At 35.6% G+C, this 19,659-nt stretch overlaps 2 protein-coding genes across 3 annotated transcripts in view; both read left to right on the forward strand.

Moving 5' to 3' along the window:
* LOC145335125 (uncharacterized) overlaps positions 1 to 19,659 on the forward strand; it is a 43,079-nt gene that overhangs the window by 14,223 nt on the left and 9,197 nt on the right. For both annotated transcript variants that reach the window (XM_080180854.1, XM_080180855.1), the window contains exon 10: positions 18,888 to 18,964. In XM_080180854.1, the coding sequence (XP_080036980.1) occupies positions 18,888 to 18,964 (77 nt within the window). The remainder of the gene's footprint in view (positions 1 to 18,887; positions 18,965 to 19,659) is intronic.
* Positions 16,101 to 18,738, forward strand: LOC145304062 (uncharacterized). Its single transcript, XM_080145820.1, has 3 exons — positions 16,101 to 16,847; positions 17,081 to 17,151; positions 17,469 to 18,738. The coding sequence occupies exons 1-3, from the start codon at positions 16,831 to 16,833 to the stop codon at positions 17,714 to 17,716; spliced, it is 336 nt and encodes a 111-aa protein (XP_080001946.1). The 5' UTR covers positions 16,101 to 16,830; the 3' UTR covers positions 17,717 to 18,738.

Below are 19,659 nucleotides of genomic sequence, written 5' to 3' on the forward strand. Positions count from 1 at the left end.
TTTTTCTAGGGGGGGGGGGGTATTTCCTAAGAGGATAACATCAATTTGTTCTTTCAGAACATTTACGTTAACCTCTCTTTGATTGCAGCGCCCATATATTTTATAATTAAGTACCCATGGTGACAGTGATCGAGCCCCACTGGTCGTGCAGATATATAATTTCCTGCATATAAACATTAATAAACATTATTTACCCCTAAAGCCGACGATTACGTATGCACGTGTACAGTTTTTTAAGCTTCTGGCTATAGCTCTCTAGGAGATCTTAATTGATATGTTTTATTTTTTGTTTTTTTTTTATAATATTTTTGTTATGTTGTTTTCGTTGTTTTACATTATTTATTTTATAGCAAATTAACAAATTTTCTGGGTTCAACACTGTTGTTATAATAAAACTCCATGCAACTGCAGAATTCTGCAAAAGTCACGACCAGTGGGGCTCGATTATATATGCGTTCGTCGGCTTTTCAGGGAAGGCAGGAAATTTATATAGGTATTATCCAGGTCAGGACTGGAACAAACAAAATTTTATGTATATTGTATATAGTTATTTTTTTCAAAGTAAAAAAATGTCAGACCAACGCTGGATGACGTATGTATAATTGGATCACAATTTTGATAGGTAAGTTTAATTAATTTTATAGACAATCAAAGAATAAATAAGGGTATTTTCTTATGTTTGTAACTCTAACTCTTTATTTTGTGAGTTCCTTTGACATTTAATTTTGGTTTCAAAAAGTGTCACTCCCCCCCCCCCTTTTTTACTTTCTCCTTCTTTCGTTATATGTAAACAAGTAATAACCTTATTATTATAACCAGGGGTGTATATTCTGCACAAGATTTATTTTTTTTCCCCTGCTACAAAATTTTTTATTTTTTTTCCCCCCTAGATTTTTCTGAAAAAGTAGGGGGGGAAATAGAAAAATATTTAAAGAACTCTATATTTCATTTATTTTATCCCTCCTACCACACATTTTTTTAGTTTTTTTAACCAAGGAGGGGGGCAAAATGGAAAAAATGTTTTCAGTTTTCTTAATTTTTACATTTTTTTTCCCTCCAACCACTTATTTTTTATTTCCCCCCCCCCCTGAGCAGGGGATCCCATGCAGAATATACATCCCTGATTATAACATATACTTCTTATTTCAGGAGTTACCTATACACCCCTGTTAGACGTTATTGAAATGGGAGACAATTTGATTGGTACACTCTCTAAAGCTCTACTGAAGCGTATAAGAAGTGGAGATAAGAGGAAAAATGTACAGGTGACTTTTTACAACTAATTATTTCTACATATTTAAGATGACACCTTACTTTTCATTACTGTACTTAAAGTATAATCTATGCTCGACTTTAATTTCTATTTTTCACTTGCAGTCAGCGCACTATAAACATGCTTGCTCTTACACCAGTATAGTCATATGTACTGTAATCAATTGACACGTGTAGCTTGCCCAAATAACGATCCATAACAACTTCCCTATATTATTTTAAATAAGTAATTCACTAATTATGTAATCTTTTTCCAGTTGCAGCATAAACTGAGGACCATAAGAAAACTCTTCTGTAATGCAACGAGAGCCAGAAGTAAATACTGGCGCAAGAAACATCAACAAAGTGAAGACAGTCAGCCATTACTAGAAGAAGAACAGCAGGAGGATTTGATGGATGTGGAATATGAGAACGAAACTGCATCGTCAAAAGGTAACCTACAATATCTGTAATATAAAGTAGAACGATGTCGGTCTGTCTGTTTGTTGTTTGTTTGTCCAAATTCCCACAAACATTGTCTCCCAATTTTTGTTTTTTATTTTCCTTTCAATCTAAATTTCAAACAATTGGTTTGATCAAACGTTAGTTAAGTTTGTCTCAAGATATCCTTGTTCCAGGGGTGTATATTCTACATGGGATCCCTTAACCTAACCCACCTTCACCCACTCTCTACATTTATCTACTTTTTCTGGAATTTTTAATTTTTTAACTTTCTAATTTGACTAGTTTTTCCTTACAGCATTATCCTTATACTAAAGTAACAGGATGTCTGTGTGTCTGTTCAAAAGGATCTTGCTAACCGCTGAACCGATTGGGTTCTCCTTTACAGGGTACCTTCACATAGGTCCCGGGAAGGTTTATAACTATAAAACATCATGTTTAACATCGTATTTTTTTAGGTAAAGTTTGTACAGGCTGCAATACCAACTTCACAAAGGAAACCGAAAGTATATGTTATCAATGCTACGCAAACCAAGTTTTGGAGCGATTAAATAACAATCCTGAAGAAACGGACTACATTAATATTGTTGTAGACAATATTAACAACAATAATACCAACGATAAAAATGATGCAGACAATGACAGCATTCAAGATGCCGAGGACTGGGAACACGTCGAATTGTTTGATATACCTGTAGATGATTTTGACCCCGATGATGACGATGACCCTGATGACGAACCTGATGGCGATCATGACGGGGATCCCTTCAAACATCTTACAGAACTTGAGAAAGAAATTGTTAATGATTTCAGAAGCGTTTGTGTTCTAGACAACCCCATCTCTCACCACAAAGTTAGAATCATCCTGGCGATTCTGAAACGCTTGTGTATTTTCAAATTTCCGTCATATAATACATTATTCAAACCCAAATACAAAGTTGAAATCAAAGAAAACAAATATAATCCTACAAATGCTCCTGGTTCACTGATTGAGTGCAGGTATGTTTATATACGATTTAGAAAGCGTAGCATTTCTATAATCATTACCAGAATTTCCGTACGTCCATTTTAAACATGTCGATTTTTCTCCTTTTTTAACAACAAACTTTCAAGTGTTCTAATTATCAGTTTGATCATTCTTTGGTATATTGCTTCCTGCGACAACTTCAGAACAATATTATAAGCGAAGCCACTCTATAATTAATTCCTTAAAATTTAAGTATGTGCATAAACCTTATCCTTCTTCAAGCATTTTTTTTTAACAAATTTACTTACATACAATTTTGGTTCGACTTTAATATTTTTAAATTCAGTTCAGATACTTCACAATTGTTAATGTCCGTTTGTCGTACCGTTTCAGTGCTTTGGTTTTTATGGATGTTGTCATCCTTGTTCCATTACTTTTCATCGTAATATTATTTGGAGCCCGATGGTGCAAAATTTCTTTGAATTATGCAAGTTTTAGTTAAAAATATATTTCTTTTTCCAGATTCCCTACCTATGAGATCCTCCAAGACGCCATCACAGACTTTAAACGGTTGAATGGACAACAGGCCGTTGATGATCATATAACTTTTGACATCTCGGGCGACGGAGTGAAAGCAGCTCAGGGATCTCATATCTCCTATTATACTGTCTGGATTAGGTAAGTAATTAATATATTGTGGATTTGAAAGGGTTGGGTTGGGATAAAGTTCTTTTCATATACAGCATGACCCTTGAAAAGGTATTTTTTAGGATTGGCAGCCTATATTTCAAAGGATATCAAAATATTTGTTTTACATCAATTGACAGCCCAGATTTTTAAAGCAAAAGTTTAGGAAACCATTCAATAAACAAATAAGAAAGAAAACTAAGTTTACAATTGATACTTTTTTCTATTGCATTCATATATAAAAATCTGTCTTACTGTATACCAGGACTTAATTAATACCATAAGTAAACCTAGTTTTTACCACTTTTACGGTAAAATTTTACCAGCCTTTACGTTTTATAAATCAGTGACTACAATAAAATTTTAAGTCTAAGGTATTAAATGCTATTATTATTAATTCTTCTTTATTATTTCAGGTTATTCTTCAACAAAGATTTCAGTGTTATATTGCCAGTCAGCATATTTGAGAAGACGAGGAAGCGTCCCTACAGTTACAACTTTCTGGATAATGTTACCCGATTCATCAACAAACTAATTCAAGAAGGATTACCTGGACATACCTTTCAATGTAGAACCATCATCCACGATGCCGTTGCCAGAGCCGATGTATTCGGCCTTCTTGGCCATGGATCAAAAAATGGATGCCCACACTGTGACCTTCCAGGGATGGCTTTTTCACAGACTTATCTCCGTCAAAAGAACTTGGTATTGTTCGAATCAATGAATGTATTTTACCCCAGTGACAGTCAAAATATGGGAACGCCGAGGTCTGACGAGAAATTCCGCAAGTATGAGGAAAATAATCAGAACATGAAAACCAGTTTTTCTGAACTTGACCCGAGCTTGGATTTAATACAAGATTGCCCCAGTGATCCGATGCACGCGTTGCACCTGGGCTATGTAAAGAAAGTGATGACGTACCTGAAGAAAGGACGTAATAGTTATCCAGAATTGGAAGAAGAAGACTTAGTTCAAATGGAGAGAATTACAGGGATGTACTGCATTTGACTAAAGAAATAACACGTAAAATAGGTGTTTTCTTCGCGCATTTCTCGGCACTGCGATAAAATTCTGCAGTTTTGGATTTATGTCTATTACACATTATATGTACGCCTTGTTATGCCGCTTAAAAGAGTGTTAGTTTGAAAAGTTTAAAGAACTTAAATTTTGAAAATTTTCTCCTTATCACCCATATTTTACCATGAACTGCAGTAACTCCAATTATAGATGAAATCAACGATCAATTGAAACTTGTTGGCGATTTTGATCGCGTTCCCCGTACGTCCATCATGCGCCTGACAGAGAAGAAGCTAGCCCTCAATTTGAAAAGTTCTGAATTCAAAGTACTGGGCTTCTACCATATGATATTTTATGCAGAGGTAGGTTTTTACCATATTATAATCTTTTTAGAATTTAAAGCTTATTTCAGTTTCATTATATTGTATAGCAATAACATTTTTTTTAAATTTGCGCATGTGTGCTATATTATATATATATATATATTTCTATTGAGGAGGGTGGACTTCCAATAAGTATATAGGGCGAAGCCCCTAGAGGCTAGGGGCGAAACAGCTAGTTTTACCTTAAATTATTACAATGTTTTTTTTTTCCAGTTGGCAAATCTTAAAGATGAACAACGTCTGATATGCAAGTTTTTATTTCACATATTGCGCAGTCTCGAAGAGCATATAACAACTGAACGTGTGGCTGAGCTCAAGACCATGATAATGGTCCTGAACTCAAAATTGGCGGAGATGTACGGCGAATCGTGCTTGAGTTACAATACTCACATGCTTTACCATATGCCGGAACATGTCCGCCGATTTGGACCATCCATGGCGTTCAGTTGTTATAGTTTCGAAAGTGCCAATCATGTAATATCAACTTACATCCGCGGATATAATTTTGGCCTTAAAGAGGTTTCAAACAGGTAATACTATTTTTTTTTAGTTGAGTTCCTTTGACTTTTAGTTTTGGTTTCAAGAAGTGTCACTTCTCCCCCCCCCCCCACTCTTTACAAATTTTAATTTAATTTTTAAAAATGTAACATAACTTTCTTTCCGTGTATTGCTTCAAACACTTAAGCTATAACGATTTCACCAGCAACATACCTTTCCGTTTAACAGCCATTAATGACATAAATGACATATTTAGATTGTTGATGTATCACACAGTGAAACCGTACATAAATCCGAAGCATGCTGTCAGGGGAATTAGGACTGTCAACAAACGAAAGTTCGAGAGTAATCAATTCTATACAGACTGCCAAGACCTCTACTTTGTCCCAGACTGCCGTCGTGATAAAACAGTATGGTTGGTCCACAAAGTGAGGACATTTTTTCCGGCATACACCTTTCCTGAAGATTCCAGAATAATAGGTAGGGGTGTATATTTTGCACATGATTAATTGTTGTATAGAAATATTTCATGAACTATATATTTCATCTAATTCCTTTTTAACCTACCACAATTTATTTGTAATTCTCTTATCATGACAGGAGGAGAGTGTGGTAAAGGGGGGGTCTAGGAAATATGAATTAAGTTTTATGGTTTTGAACACTGAAAATATACACCCCTGGTATTAGGAGTAGGCAAGACTGACGATCCCGAAGACTATAGCCATCCTCCAACACAACTAGCCTCCAACCTACTGAAGTACAGAGTAGCATGTATCTCCGTACACCTGTTGCATCAAGATGTCTCCATCGTAATTCCTATCGGAATTTAATTTTGTACATTGAAAGCAGAGAAAGGGGGGGGGGGAAGTGACACTTTTTAAAACCAAAATTAAAAGTTCCATATTGTACCCCTATAAAACAACTGCCATGCAAAATGTCAGATCTGTAACTGTTTCTTTAGTTCAGTTCCTTTGACTTTTAGTTTTGGTTTCAAAAAGTGTCACTTCCCCCCCCCCCCCCCTTTTGTTATAATATGTATGTAAAATGTTGTAAAATTCAACTGAAGGCCCTTCCCTCTTTATTTGGAATTTATGTGAAATGTACTTTAAAATATTTTTTTCATTAAAATTATTTTTTATAGCTAATTTTAAAAAAGGCATTTCAACTTAATTTAGTAAAACCCTACCTTTTTGGCCATCGATGGGTATGAAGTTAAAGTGTTATAAGTCTAGTCTGTAATTTGAAAGAGTACATGTTTGCAATTTAATTTAATTTTACATAAAATTTTAATTTCTGTCTACACATTTCAGATTTAAAACTATGCAAATTGCCCATGCCAACGACCTGGATAGAAGAGCGTAATTTCGACTGGCAATTGACCAAGCTAGATCCCAAAATGACGAGGACTGGAAAGAGTGCTAGTTCTGGAAAGGTAAAAATTATATTTAAGGCCTAATTTACTATTGTACAAATTGCTGCTACCCTTCGCCCTTAAAACTTATAAATTCGCATGTTACCGGATCGAAAGGAAAACCTTATCGGTTCATGCTTAACAGACCACAAAAGATTATTGACCAAGTATAATTATTTATTAATTTTCCACAGTGTGTTTAACATTTGATATTAGTAATTAAAATTCTAGGGGCGTAGCCACTGCTATCTAATATCTTATTATGCATTGTAAATACAACAATTATTTCTTGTTTTAGAACAACAAGCCTACTGGAGGTGGCAAACCTAATGGAAGTGCCAGAGGTGGAAGTGCCAAAGCTGGAAGTGCCAAACCTGGAAGTGCCAAACCTGGAAGTGCCAAACCTGGAAGTACCAAATCTACTGGAGGTGGCAAAGGTACAACAGCAAAGGTAGGATTTTAAGTTTTATTGTTATCGGTTTTTGGTTTGTTGGTGTTTTGTTGTTATACTAAACTTACTAACATGATGTCTGTTTGTGGGTTTGTACCAACAAATCTCGTTAACCGTTGAACAAATTGGGTCCCTCTAACCATATAACTTAACCTAGCCTAACCTAACACAGTCATTTTGTCGGGAGAGGGGGGGGGGAGGGTAAAGTTTTAAAAAATAGAAGAAAAAAATTCCTAACAGGATAATGCCGGTGTTGTTTAAAACTATAATCCTCGGTAAGTAATGCTTTACAATAATTATCTATATTAATTTTAGAACACAACTAGAACCACAACATCTCCAATAAGGATTACCCCATCTCCACGGCCACGGCCCCACTCCGCGAGTCAACGGACCGAGAGAGCTGTAGTTCCTCCTGCAACATCATCACGACCCCAGTCATCACAACCCCAGGGATCATCTGCCCCTTCTGGTAGAACCGTAGAGATGGTAGAAAGCGAGGTATTATTTTTATTTCATTTTGTCATCCAGAGGATACAAATTACAATTATTTAGGATATATATCGACTTAGCCTGGAAAAAATAACTTGTAAGATTTGACTAAATTTTTGGTAAACATTGACCAATAAAAATTTACCTTGTAAATTTTTACAAAGAAGTTGGTCAAATTTTACCAAATTGATTTTTTTGTCAAAGTCCAAAAATCTGGACTTAGCCTAAAAATTTACCTTGTCAATTTTTACCAAAAAGTTGGTCAAATTTTACCAAGTTTTTTTGTTTGTCAAAGTCCAAAAATGCTGGAAGATGCTTAGGATCACTTGCTCTTGTTTGTGGATAGTCCTCTTTTCTACCACGTAGTTTTTAAAATACCAAGACTTGAAAATATGTGGTTTAATATGTTTAATTTTAAGGATTTGTTGACCGGGGCCGTTATGAACCAAATTCAGAACCAATTTCAGCAGCTACGTACTTACTTCGCCTCACACCTAAGAAATCAAATAGAGCCCATTAATGCGTCCATCAGAAACTTGGCAAACAAAACGTCGACAAACCATGAATTACTAAAGAATGACATCAAAGACCTGCAAGACAGTGTATCAAGAGATATGGCTGAAAATACTGTAACGCTGACAACAGAAATGAAGAAAACCGGAAAAATAGTGGAAACCTTGGTGACTGATCTAAGAAGACTGACCAATGTGGATGAGCAACTTGAGGAGGAGGCGAATAAAGGGCCTAGTGAGAATCAGGATGTTGTCGTGGACCGTATTTTCTCACCAGAATTTTACAAAGAAAGAATACAGAACCATGACCCCTTGAAAAAAGATGGTTATATGCGAAGAGAAGAAATTGTCTTTTTCATCCAAAATTTCGATGACCCACTGAAAGTGCATAAAGACTGGCAAACCTTACTGAAAGTATGCAGAGACACAATCACCTTTCTATATGTCATGTTCGAGCAGTTCACCTTTGACGCCCGCATCACCGCTGCCTTTTGGACTGCTCCGGAACTTATTGATGACGAAACTGGTAAGTAAATATTATTTTGTAAATTTGACATGATGAGAAAACGTGTAAAACAGGGAGAAGGGAGGTGGGGGCAAGGGAAATAAACCGAATAAAAGGGGCATTCCTATTCTTGCTAGCAGGTGACCATGTACAATAATCTTTTTATATATATATTTTATTTGTGAAAATAAATCTTGTGCAGAATATACACCCCTGGTACAATAATAAACATGTACCTATGCATAGTTAATTCAAAATTTCATTATTATTTCAGTGGAACGTTTCTTGGATCATTGTAAGTTAGTGCTTAACACCACGTACCTACATGAAGCTATCCCACCAAATTTGTGGAGAACAGGAACCTATGTGTCTTCAAGCGACATCTTTCGAGTGAGGAACCACGTACAAGCTTGTAGGTAATTCAATTATTTATCGCTTCTATTCCGCGTCTATTAAATGTGAAAGTGGTAGTTTCACAAAATGCATTTCAATGTTCTTTAGTTAAAAAAGTAGTTTCACGAAATGTTAACTGCATATTGTATTCTTGTTAAATTGTTGAACTACATTTCTATGGCATATGTTTCAAAGAATTTCAATTTTGTACCATGTATTTTTTTATGTGGCAAGACTTTTAGTTCATCTTTTCTTGATATATGTTATATATTGAGACTGTTTTGATATAAACCCTTTTTTTATCTAGGTTCAAGCGCAATTTCGAACACACTTTTACCAAGGACGGGAATGGTTGTTGTGAAAATATGAAGAGAGCCCAAGATTATATGATTGACAATAATGATCCTGTCATCTGGAGGTTATTTAGAGCGCTGGTAACGCGAAAACAAGAACGCGTATTGTCATCCCCCATCTACAATTTCGAAGAGGTTTTTGAACTCAAGCCAAGCAAGGAGACAAGCAAGAAGAAAGGCAAGAAAGGCAAGAAGGAAAAGCCACAGAAACGAACAGCCTTAGAGATGTGTGGATTGTATCTGGCCCCTGCAGAGATACAAAGAATTAAGCGGCGTATTAAACCGAAGACAATCACAACTTCAACACCAGGTGTTACAGCCGAAGACAAGAAATTTTACTACATGTTAGGTGGCTACTCAATGGGTTGCTTACCCCACGAAGTTCAAGGAAAGAACCAGATTTACTTGAAAAGAAACAATGACAGGTCGAGTACTTCATATCAGATCAAAAATTATGCTGACATTGAGAAAGCAAAGAACCCCAAGCAATTTTTCAAGACAGTCCATAGTAATTCGAAGGTTATAGCAAGAGCTGTAATGTATTATACGTACGCCACACAAAATTTGAAACCAGAAATGAGTGAAGAACAGACAAAGATTCACAATGCCAGTGAGAAAGCAGCAGTAATTTCCAGAAATAGAAAGTTGGGAAGAATGAACACCACTGCTGATGAATCCACTGCTGATGAATCCACTGCTGATGATTCCACTCCTGATGATTCCACTGCTGATGAATCCACTGATGGTGAAGACAATGATGGTGAAGGCAATCATGGTGGAGGCAATGCTGTTGAAGACAATGATGCTGAAGGCAATGCTGTTGAAGATAATGGTATGGAAAACATTGCTGATGAAGAAAGCAACAATGGTGATGGTGAGCTTGTAATTGATGAAAGAGGCAATGACGACGACGTTGAAATGAATTCAAATGATGATCAGATTGGGAATGAGTTTGGCATACCACCCGCGGAGAATCCAGCAGTAACTCCAGAACCAGTAAAGCAACCAGTAAAGCCACGTAGATTATATGATGATCCAATGGTCAACAGCCAGTCCAATAATAAATCCTTTGTAAATTTATTTGAAAACCTCACAAGCTCCAAAAGGAAGAAGCATGGAAAAGGAAAGTGCTCGAAAAAGTCGAAGAAGATAATTATTTGTGAAACAGACGATGAGGCCCAAAATCTGGAAAATCTTGATGATACCGTGCCAATGGAAGATGATGAACCACCACCAAACTTGCCACCACTGCAAAGACAGAAAGAATTTTCTGGACGAAATAATTCAATCACAGGTACATATTTGTTGAACATTAATTATTATTTATAAGTTTTATCTTTCCTCGTATTGTGTATATACTGCACAAGATTTTTTTTCCTCTGCTACTAATTTTTTTTAAATTTTTCTTCCCCCCCCCCCTAGTTTTTTTTCACCAAGTAGGGGGAAAATGGAAAAATATTTAAAGAACTCTATGATTTATTTATTCTATCCCTCCTACAACACATTTCCTTTTAAAATTTCTTTTTCACCAAGTAGGGGGGGGGGGGGGATGGAAAAAATGTTTTCAGTTTGCTTTTTGTTTGGAAACGTATAAAATTAATGTATAAATTAATTATTTACAGGCAACAGTAACGAGAGACAGGTGACTGGAAAGGCAACAAGTGTCGTGGAGGAAAGCAGCAATGATGAGAATGATGAGGATGCCGAAGGTATTGTTATTTATAGTTTGAAAAACGTAGGAACTCTATCACCTAAATTTAAGTTTATTAATATTTTAGTTGAGAAGTAGTCTTAGATAAAAACCCTGTGCATTAATTTTGTTTTAAGGGAAACTTCGTACAGGCCCTGACAGGGTTTTAGGCTAAAATTTGTATGGGCGCAGCCGCTATCTATAATACTAAGTAGCTTAATGTCTGTCCGGCCGTCAGAAGCTTAAGATCTCAGTAACCACTGAATCGATCGAGGTTACGGTAAAATTTTACCACCTTTTAAATCATATAGGCTGGTAAAATTTTACCATAAAAGTGGTAAAAACTAGGTTTTTTATGGTATTAATTGTGTCCTGGGGATCGGATTCTACTCTTCTGTGTATTGGTCCTGCGGTGATTTTAAGCTATTTTCTTGGAGGGGGGGGGGGGGGGGGGGTGGGTAACATTTATACTATTTGAAATAATGACTATAATAATTATTTAGATGATGTGCCGATCATTCCACAGAAGAACCGGGAGCGAAGGCAAACCGCATTGGAAGCCGAAGCAAAAACCAAGAGAAGTTTACAGCTGGACTCAAATGAACCATCATTCGAGGTGGATAACGAAGATGACAGAAATGAGAGTGACAAAATTTTGGAGGTTGAGGAGATTGAGGGCAAGAATGACGGCAACGCAAGTAAGGAAATTCGGATACATCCATGTGGAATAATATTACCCAAACTTGCCATTATAATTGAAAACCACCTAGGGCATCATGAGGTTGTTGCAGTAGGCTCAAATGTTTCTATACACAACCAAAGGGAAATTTTAGAACTCATCAACATTGTAGGTAAGTTACAGGTCTTAATGGAATAAATGGGGGGGGGGGGGGGCGAAAGTGACACTTTTTGAAACCAAAACTAAAACCAGCCGAATTTTTTTGGGGCTTTTATTGGCGGTTCTCGGCGGTGGCGACGCTGTTTCTTCACAGTTCCATATTGTACCCCTATAAAGCAACTGCCAATGCAAAATTCCCCCTTTTATCTTTGATTGGCATATAAATATAGGGTAAAAAATATTGCTTGTTTTCATTTGAATCTGATTAATAGTAACTAATGTTCATATATGTATGGAAATAATATTGAAGCTACAATTATGTACATTTGCTTTAACATTTTTTATTTCTTTGTAGGAGAAAAAGCATCGTGGCGGAAAGATGGAGAAGAAGGTGAATTAATTTCTGACATCAAAGAAGAAGCACCAGATCCAGAAAGTGATGATACAGATCAAGGTCATCAATCAGACCCAGACACTGGAACTGGCAGTAGTAGTAGTGAAGAAGAAGAAGTTGGACGCAGGCCAAAAGCAAAAGTGGCCCAAAAGCCAAAGCCTACCAAAGAAGTTCCTAAACGTCCCAGAAAACAAACAACATTTCCATCTGGGAATCAAATTGATGCGGTGTTGTACAGAAACCAGAGCAGAGCAAGCACGAGCAGAGCACAAAATTCAAGCCGGGATTATGCTGAAAGTTGCGCAGGCACATCAAATCCTGATGAAGACGTAAACCCAGAACCAGGTTGTAGTTATAGTCAACTCAGTCCAGAGCCAGGTTGTAGTTATAGTCAACTCAGTGAGCAACCTAACCAAATTAGGATGCAGCAAATGTTGAACAGAACAAATACACATTTGCCCGATTTCGGCCAGCGTGGTGAGGCTCGGACAAGAAGAGATGCCAACAAACGAGTAAAGGCCAACATGAAGCAGCAAAGATTGTGGGAACAGGGATATAGGCCTGAAGATGCTGAGTTAGAGAAGAAGGAAAGATCAAGCTCCAGACCACCACAGAGAGCAAGTTCTCAACAATGTGCTCAGAACATAAGCAATTACAGTTTGTTTGGCAGCTACATTGATTCGGGAAAGGGGTGTATATTCTGCACAAGAAATATTGTTTGTCCACGGCTAAAAATTTTTAGAATTTACAAATGTTTTCAGTTTTCTTAATTATTACCTTTTTTTCTTTCCTCCATCTATTTATATTTAATGAAATATACATCTCTGCGCAGAATTGGAAAAAATATTACACATCCGAACCATGTAGAATATACATCCCTGCGCACCGCAGAATGGAAACAAGTATTATACGTCGGAAGAAACATCTGAAAACGAAGTACAAGACGAAGAACAAGACGAAGACCTGATAGGTCCCAGTCAATCCCAATAATTCCATGACTTTACGTATATATATATTTATATGTAATTTTTTTTATATTTCATAAGTTTCATCTTAAACTTTTTTTTATAATATCTAGAAAGGAGTAGTTTCCCAAAATGCATTTGAAGTTAATTTAGTGAACCGTATATTTTAACCTGTTTAAATGTGTTTAAACTCTATTTATATGGCATAAATTTGAAGAAAGTTAAATTTTCTACCACGTACTTTTACCATCTTAACAAAGAAAAATATGCAATTCACAAAATTAAGTTCAAATGCATTTTGTGAAACTACCCCTTTCCACCAATTAAGTTTAATGAGCTTAAAGTTAAGAGCTTAAACTGAAAATTTTTTGTTGTATAATCTGTCGCATTTTTTGTAATTCAGTATATAGCAGTTGTAGTTTACCCCCTAAACTAAGGAAAAAAAACTATTCACAATTAGCTTTTGTTAATTTTATATATTTGTTTAATTTTGTATAAATATTATATATAACAGTTATCGTAGGGAATGTTTTAATTAATAGGGTGGTAGATTTCCATGGTAAAATCCGTAAGGTTTATGTGCTGTAATTAAAAAAGAGAACGTTTCAAATTTGTATTAACTTTTTGTAAATGAAATTTGTCTATATACTTGTTTACAATATAAGATATACCAATATGTGATCTTGCTGGACCCTATTATATTAAAATTCCCTACGTCAGTTTTTTGGACATTTATTCATGAAAATTTAATTACCAGTGATAATTTGTTTCTTTTCAAATTTAATATAGAATGTCCGACATGTCAGCCGCAGCAGCCGACTTAGAGAGAGACGAACAGCACGAAGAACAGAAGCCGGAAACCACAAGTGGGTGAGTAATATTTTAATATGTATAAAACGAAGTAGAATGATGTCTGTCTGTCTGTCTGTCCGTCCGTCCGTCCCTAGCTATATTTTGGTAACCATTCATCGAATCGGATTCGACAATTCATCACAACATATTACATAAATACATATTACATATTTTTTTGTAATTACTTCTTTGGGCAAAGGTCCGATTACCTGGGATATATAATATATATTTATATATTTCAGTGATAGCGAAAAAGAGAAGAACGAAATGAGTGTGTCTGAGCCTGAGCTGCCTGCTGAGCTGCCTGACCTGCCTGATAGCCCTCCTAAATCGTCTGATACAGAAGATTTGAACCTAACTTTGGATTGCACTACGTAAGTTTATTTATTTTTGTTACCATTCTATTTCTGTTCGGAAGGTGGTAGTAGCCGGATTGAAAAGAGTAGGATAAACATTATTGTTATGGCGAATAATTATAGTTTCATTCAGGGGTGTACATTACGCACAAGATTTATTTTGTTCCCGTGCTACAAAATTTTGTATTTTTTTCCCACCTATTTTTATCTCACCAAGTAGGGACGGAAATGGAGAAATATTTAAAGAACTAAAATTTTTTGGTTTAATACCTCCTACCACACATATTTTAGTTATTTTCCCCCCACCACCTGAACAGGGGATCCCATATAGGATATACACCCCTGATATTTCAAATTAGCAGCTACGCTAAACCCTCTAATATGAAGTATATCTCTTAAAGTTTCTTTTGCCACTCCCTTCCCTTGCCGGTACCTATGAGAAGAACCCGATCGGTTCAGTGGTTAGCGAGATCCTTCGGTACATAAACAAGGACATCCTGTTACTTTAGTATTATTTTTTTTTATTTTTCAGGGACGACAATGGATGGGATAAGTTCCCAAGCTTGACAATGCAGAAATTAAAACAAGACCTTGGGGCAGCAAAGCAAAAAATTGCTTCTTTGGAAGAGGAGATCGCTTGTTTGGAAACACAAACAAAGTAAGAAATTTTTTTCACTTCTTTTTTTCTATTTAATCCGGACGACTGTGTTGTAAATGATTTTTCGGTACAGACAAATTCACCTTTATATATTACAAAACTAGCAAGTATGCCTCTAGTTGTAAGGTGGGAGGGGTAAATGTGGACCAAAAAAAGTTTACTATTTAATTATAATATGATTGCTTAATTCAGGGAGCAATCCGAGAGATGTCCGGCACAAAAGGATGACCAGAAGGTCGGACAAGACTCTGTTATGGAAGGAGAAGCAAAGTAAGATATTTCTTTTAATATTCTTTTTTCATACTTTATCCGGGCGACAGTGTTGTAAATGATTTTTCGGTACAGACAAATTCACCTTTATATATTACAAAACTAGCAAGTATGCCTCTAGGGGTAAGGTGGGAGGGGTAAATGTGGACCAAAAGAAGTTTACTATTTAATTAAAATAATATGATTGCTTAATTCAGGGAGGAATCCGAGAGATGTCCGGCACAAAAGGATGACAACAAGGTCGGACAAGACTCTGTTATGGAAGGAGAAGCAAAGTAAGATATTTCATTTAATATTCTTTTTTCATACTTTATCCGGGCGACAGTGTTGTAAATGATTTTTCGGTACAGACAAATTCACCTTTATATATTACAAAACTAGCAAGTATGCCTCTAGGGGTAAGGTGGGAGGGGTAAATGTGGACCAAAAGAAGTTTACTATTTAATTAAAATAATGATTGCTTAATTCAGGGAAAAATCCGAGAGATGTCCGGCAAAAAAGGATGACCAGAAGGTCGGACAAGACTCTGTTATGGAAGGAGAAGCAAAGTAAGATATTTCTTTTAATATTCTTTTTTCATACTTTATCCGGGCGACAGTGTTGTAAATGATTTTTCTGTAAAGACAAATTCAACGTGTTCCTTTATTTATTAAAAGCAAGTACTAGCAAATACGCCTCTAGCTGGGTAAGGTGGAAGGGGTAAATGTGGAACCAAAAAGTTGACTACTTAATTTAAATAGATTATTATATATATATTGTTTAATTCAGGAACAAAACAGCTGGCTCTCCAGGAAAACCGGATGAGAACGAGGTTAAGGAAATCACTGTTATGGAAGGAGAAGCAAAGTAAGATATTTCTTTTAATATTCTTTTTTCATACTTTATCCGGGCGACAGTGTTGTAAATGATTTTTCTGTAAAGACAAATTCAACGTGTTCCTTTATTTATTAAAAGCGAGTACTAGCAAGTACGCCTCTAGCTGGGTAAGGTGGAAGGGGTAAATGTGGAACCAAAAAGTTGACTACTTAATTTAAATAGATTATTATATATATATTGTTTAATTCAGGAACAAAACAGCTGGCTCTCCAGGAAAACCGGATGAGAACGAGGTTAAGGAAATCACTGTTATGGAAGGAGAAGCAAAGTAAGATATTTCTTTTAATATTCTTTTTTCATACTTTATCCGGGCGACAGTGTTGTAAATGATTTTTCTGTAAAGACAAATTCAACGTGTTCCTTTATTTATTAAAAGCAAGTACTAGCAAGTACGCCTCTAGCTGGGTAAGGTGGAAGGGGTAAATGTGGAACCAAAAAGTTGACTACTTAATTTAAATAGATTATAATATATATATTGTTTAATTCAGGAACAAAACAGCTGGCTCTCCAGGAAAACCGGATGAGAACGAGGTTAAGGAAATCACTGTTATGGAAACACCAGCAAAGTAAGATTTTTTTAAAATTGTTTTTACTACTTTATCCTGGCGACTGTGTTGTAAATGATTTTTCTGTACGCTAAACCCTCTAATATGAAGTATATCCTTAAAGTTTCTTTTGCCACTCCCTTCCCTTGCCGGTACCTATGACAAGAACCCAATCGGTTCAGCGGTTAGCAAGATCCTTCGCTACATACAAACAAAAATCGTTTTACTTTGTAATATAGATTGTTTAATTTCAGGGATATGGAAAACAAACCGGATTTTGATATTATTTATGAGAACATAAAGAATCCAGGACCAAAAAGCCCAGGTATAGTACAATATTTATACTAGCGACTGTGCCCAAAGCATATAGTGAAACATTTCTGTACTAGGCACTAAGAAAATGCCGTAATACATTGTATTATTACACTAGGTTAGGTTAGGTTAGGTTAGGTTAGGCTAGGCTAGGCTAGGCTAGGCTAGGCTAGGTTAGGTAGGCTAGGTTAGGCTAAAACTAGAAATATTACTCTTTCTATTAATACATTAGGTTAGGTTAGGTTAGGTTAGGCTAGAAAAAAAAACTATTGTAAAATTGAACTATTTTTTTGTACAAAAAAATAATTTTAAAAAATATTTTAATTTCAGTGTATCGAGTGTCAGATGATGAGCAGGAGATGTTTGAACCACCCCCTCCTACAATCCCGCCAGCATCAAAACTGAGCAGGCGCAAAAGAACATCAACACCGGGGAAAATCAAGACCTGCGCCCATGGACGCAGTCCCCGAAGCGAGCTGCCAACGAACACAAGACTCATAGAATGCACTTGGATGTGTGCTGACTGCCGCGTGTTCTTTCACAAAAGGCAAAAGGAAAGGAAAGAAGGACAAAAGTAAGCTGATGTATAATAGTATCCTTCCTTCCAGTCAGATCATATATGCATACGCGTAAAAACTATTTGTGATAAAAAAGTGATATATATCAAGATATCTTGAGTCAAAAATATGTTTAACCACCTTTAATTTGTACGTACATTAATCTATATGACAGTTTTGACAGTTTTGTTCTGACGATGAGAATATTCATATAATATTATTTGAAACCGCTATTCCTATAGCAAATTTTTGAAAATTTAAATTAATGGAAAGTAACTTCGTAATATATTTATTTCTTGTGTATAAAAATGTTCTAGTATAAAGTACAATTAGAATCCAGATCTCAGCTTAAAACCTATGTACAATTTGTGTTAATTTCTCAGCTTAAACCGATTAAACATGCAGTTATAGTATCTTAATAAAACTATGTAATATTTGGTCATTTAAACCACGTCTAGAATTAGACTAATTTAGAAAATTTCTGTGAATATATACCTATATAGTAGCGCGCTATCGTACCTATGTAAATCATTATGTAAAAAAATATGTTTAAGTGTTGTTTCAATCAATAAAGATAAAAATGAAAACAATTTTTTTTTTATTTTTGCGATTTGTGTACAAGCGATGTTTTTCTATAATTAAGGTCAGTCGTTTTTTACCACTTTCTCGTGATTTTTACCACCCGTTTTTACCACAATTTTTGGTAAATTTTTACCATATTTACCCTATTTCTGGTAAAATTTTACCAATTTAGGGCAAAAATATTACCAGGTGTTGAACAGTTTTACCACTTTTTCGGTAAAATCTTACAGAAATTTGCGGTAAGATTTTACCAAAAAAGTGGTAAAAATTGGTCAAAATCTGGTATAAATTTGCGTCCTAAAATGGTAATATTTTACCGGAAATCTGGTAAAATTTTACCGATAATTGTGGTAAAAATCGCTGGTAAAAAGCGTGAGAAAATACCACAAAAAGTGTTTTTACCACGGTTACGGTAAAATTTTACCACCTTTTAAATCGTATAGGCTGGTAAAATTTTACCATAAAAGTGGTAAAAACTAGGTCAAAATCTGGTATTTCGTAGAACCTGGGAATTGTGATAGGGAAATGCAGTTATTAAACCCCTTCCCTCTCTAGTGTTTTATTCTAATCTAAAAACAACCAACAATATTAAACACTATCTATAATTTAGACTGGAGAACCCCGTGGGACGGATAGACGCCTGCAGGGCCACTTTGTTCAGAAATATTGCTGCCTTTCCATCCAAAGGTCGGTCATTTTTGTAGCAAAGCTGCTAAATAACCAGGTTATGTTCGACTGTCTGTATATCATTGTGAAGGTTTTTGTATGAAGCATAACTTCATAAGATTTCAATAACTAATAAACTCCTTTTTTTAGATAACTTCACATACTTCTGGATGTTTTATTTTATTTAAGACTTTAGATTGTTTTATGCTATTTTTAGCCCCCTTCTTGTCCCTTTGTCTCTTTTAATGTAGAGCTCCTATATGTTAGGGGAGAAGCTGTTAGTTTTTGATTTTGAATAATATTATTGATTGTGTAGAAATTGATATTTTTATAACCACAATCGGATCAACTGCAGTTCACGGTAAAATATACCTGGTAACGAATATTTCAAATAATCTATGAATTTTAAAGGCTGCGAGCTGCCAAACGGCTGAAAGTACAGATCATACCCGAACACCATTTCATGCGACATAAGAAGGCCCACAAATAATTTGGAATAGCCAAGATCCAATAATGCACAGGGAAGGCCTCACTGCAGAAAAAAACACGTAAAGTAGGTCTTCTTCGCGCATCTCTCTGCACTGCGAGATAATTATGTATTAATGATTTATGGCTATTCCATATCATTTGTAGGCCTTCTTATGCCGCTTAAAACAGTGTGCGGGCATGATCTGTACGTTCAGCCGTTTGGCAGCTAGCAGCCTTTAGAATTCATA

The sequence above is a fragment of the Acartia tonsa genome, chromosome 13 (assembly GCF_053477335.1).
Source record: "Acartia tonsa isolate MP-2025a chromosome 13, ASM5347733v1, whole genome shotgun sequence".
Classification (NCBI taxonomy): domain Eukaryota; kingdom Metazoa; phylum Arthropoda; class Copepoda; order Calanoida; family Acartiidae; genus Acartia; species Acartia tonsa.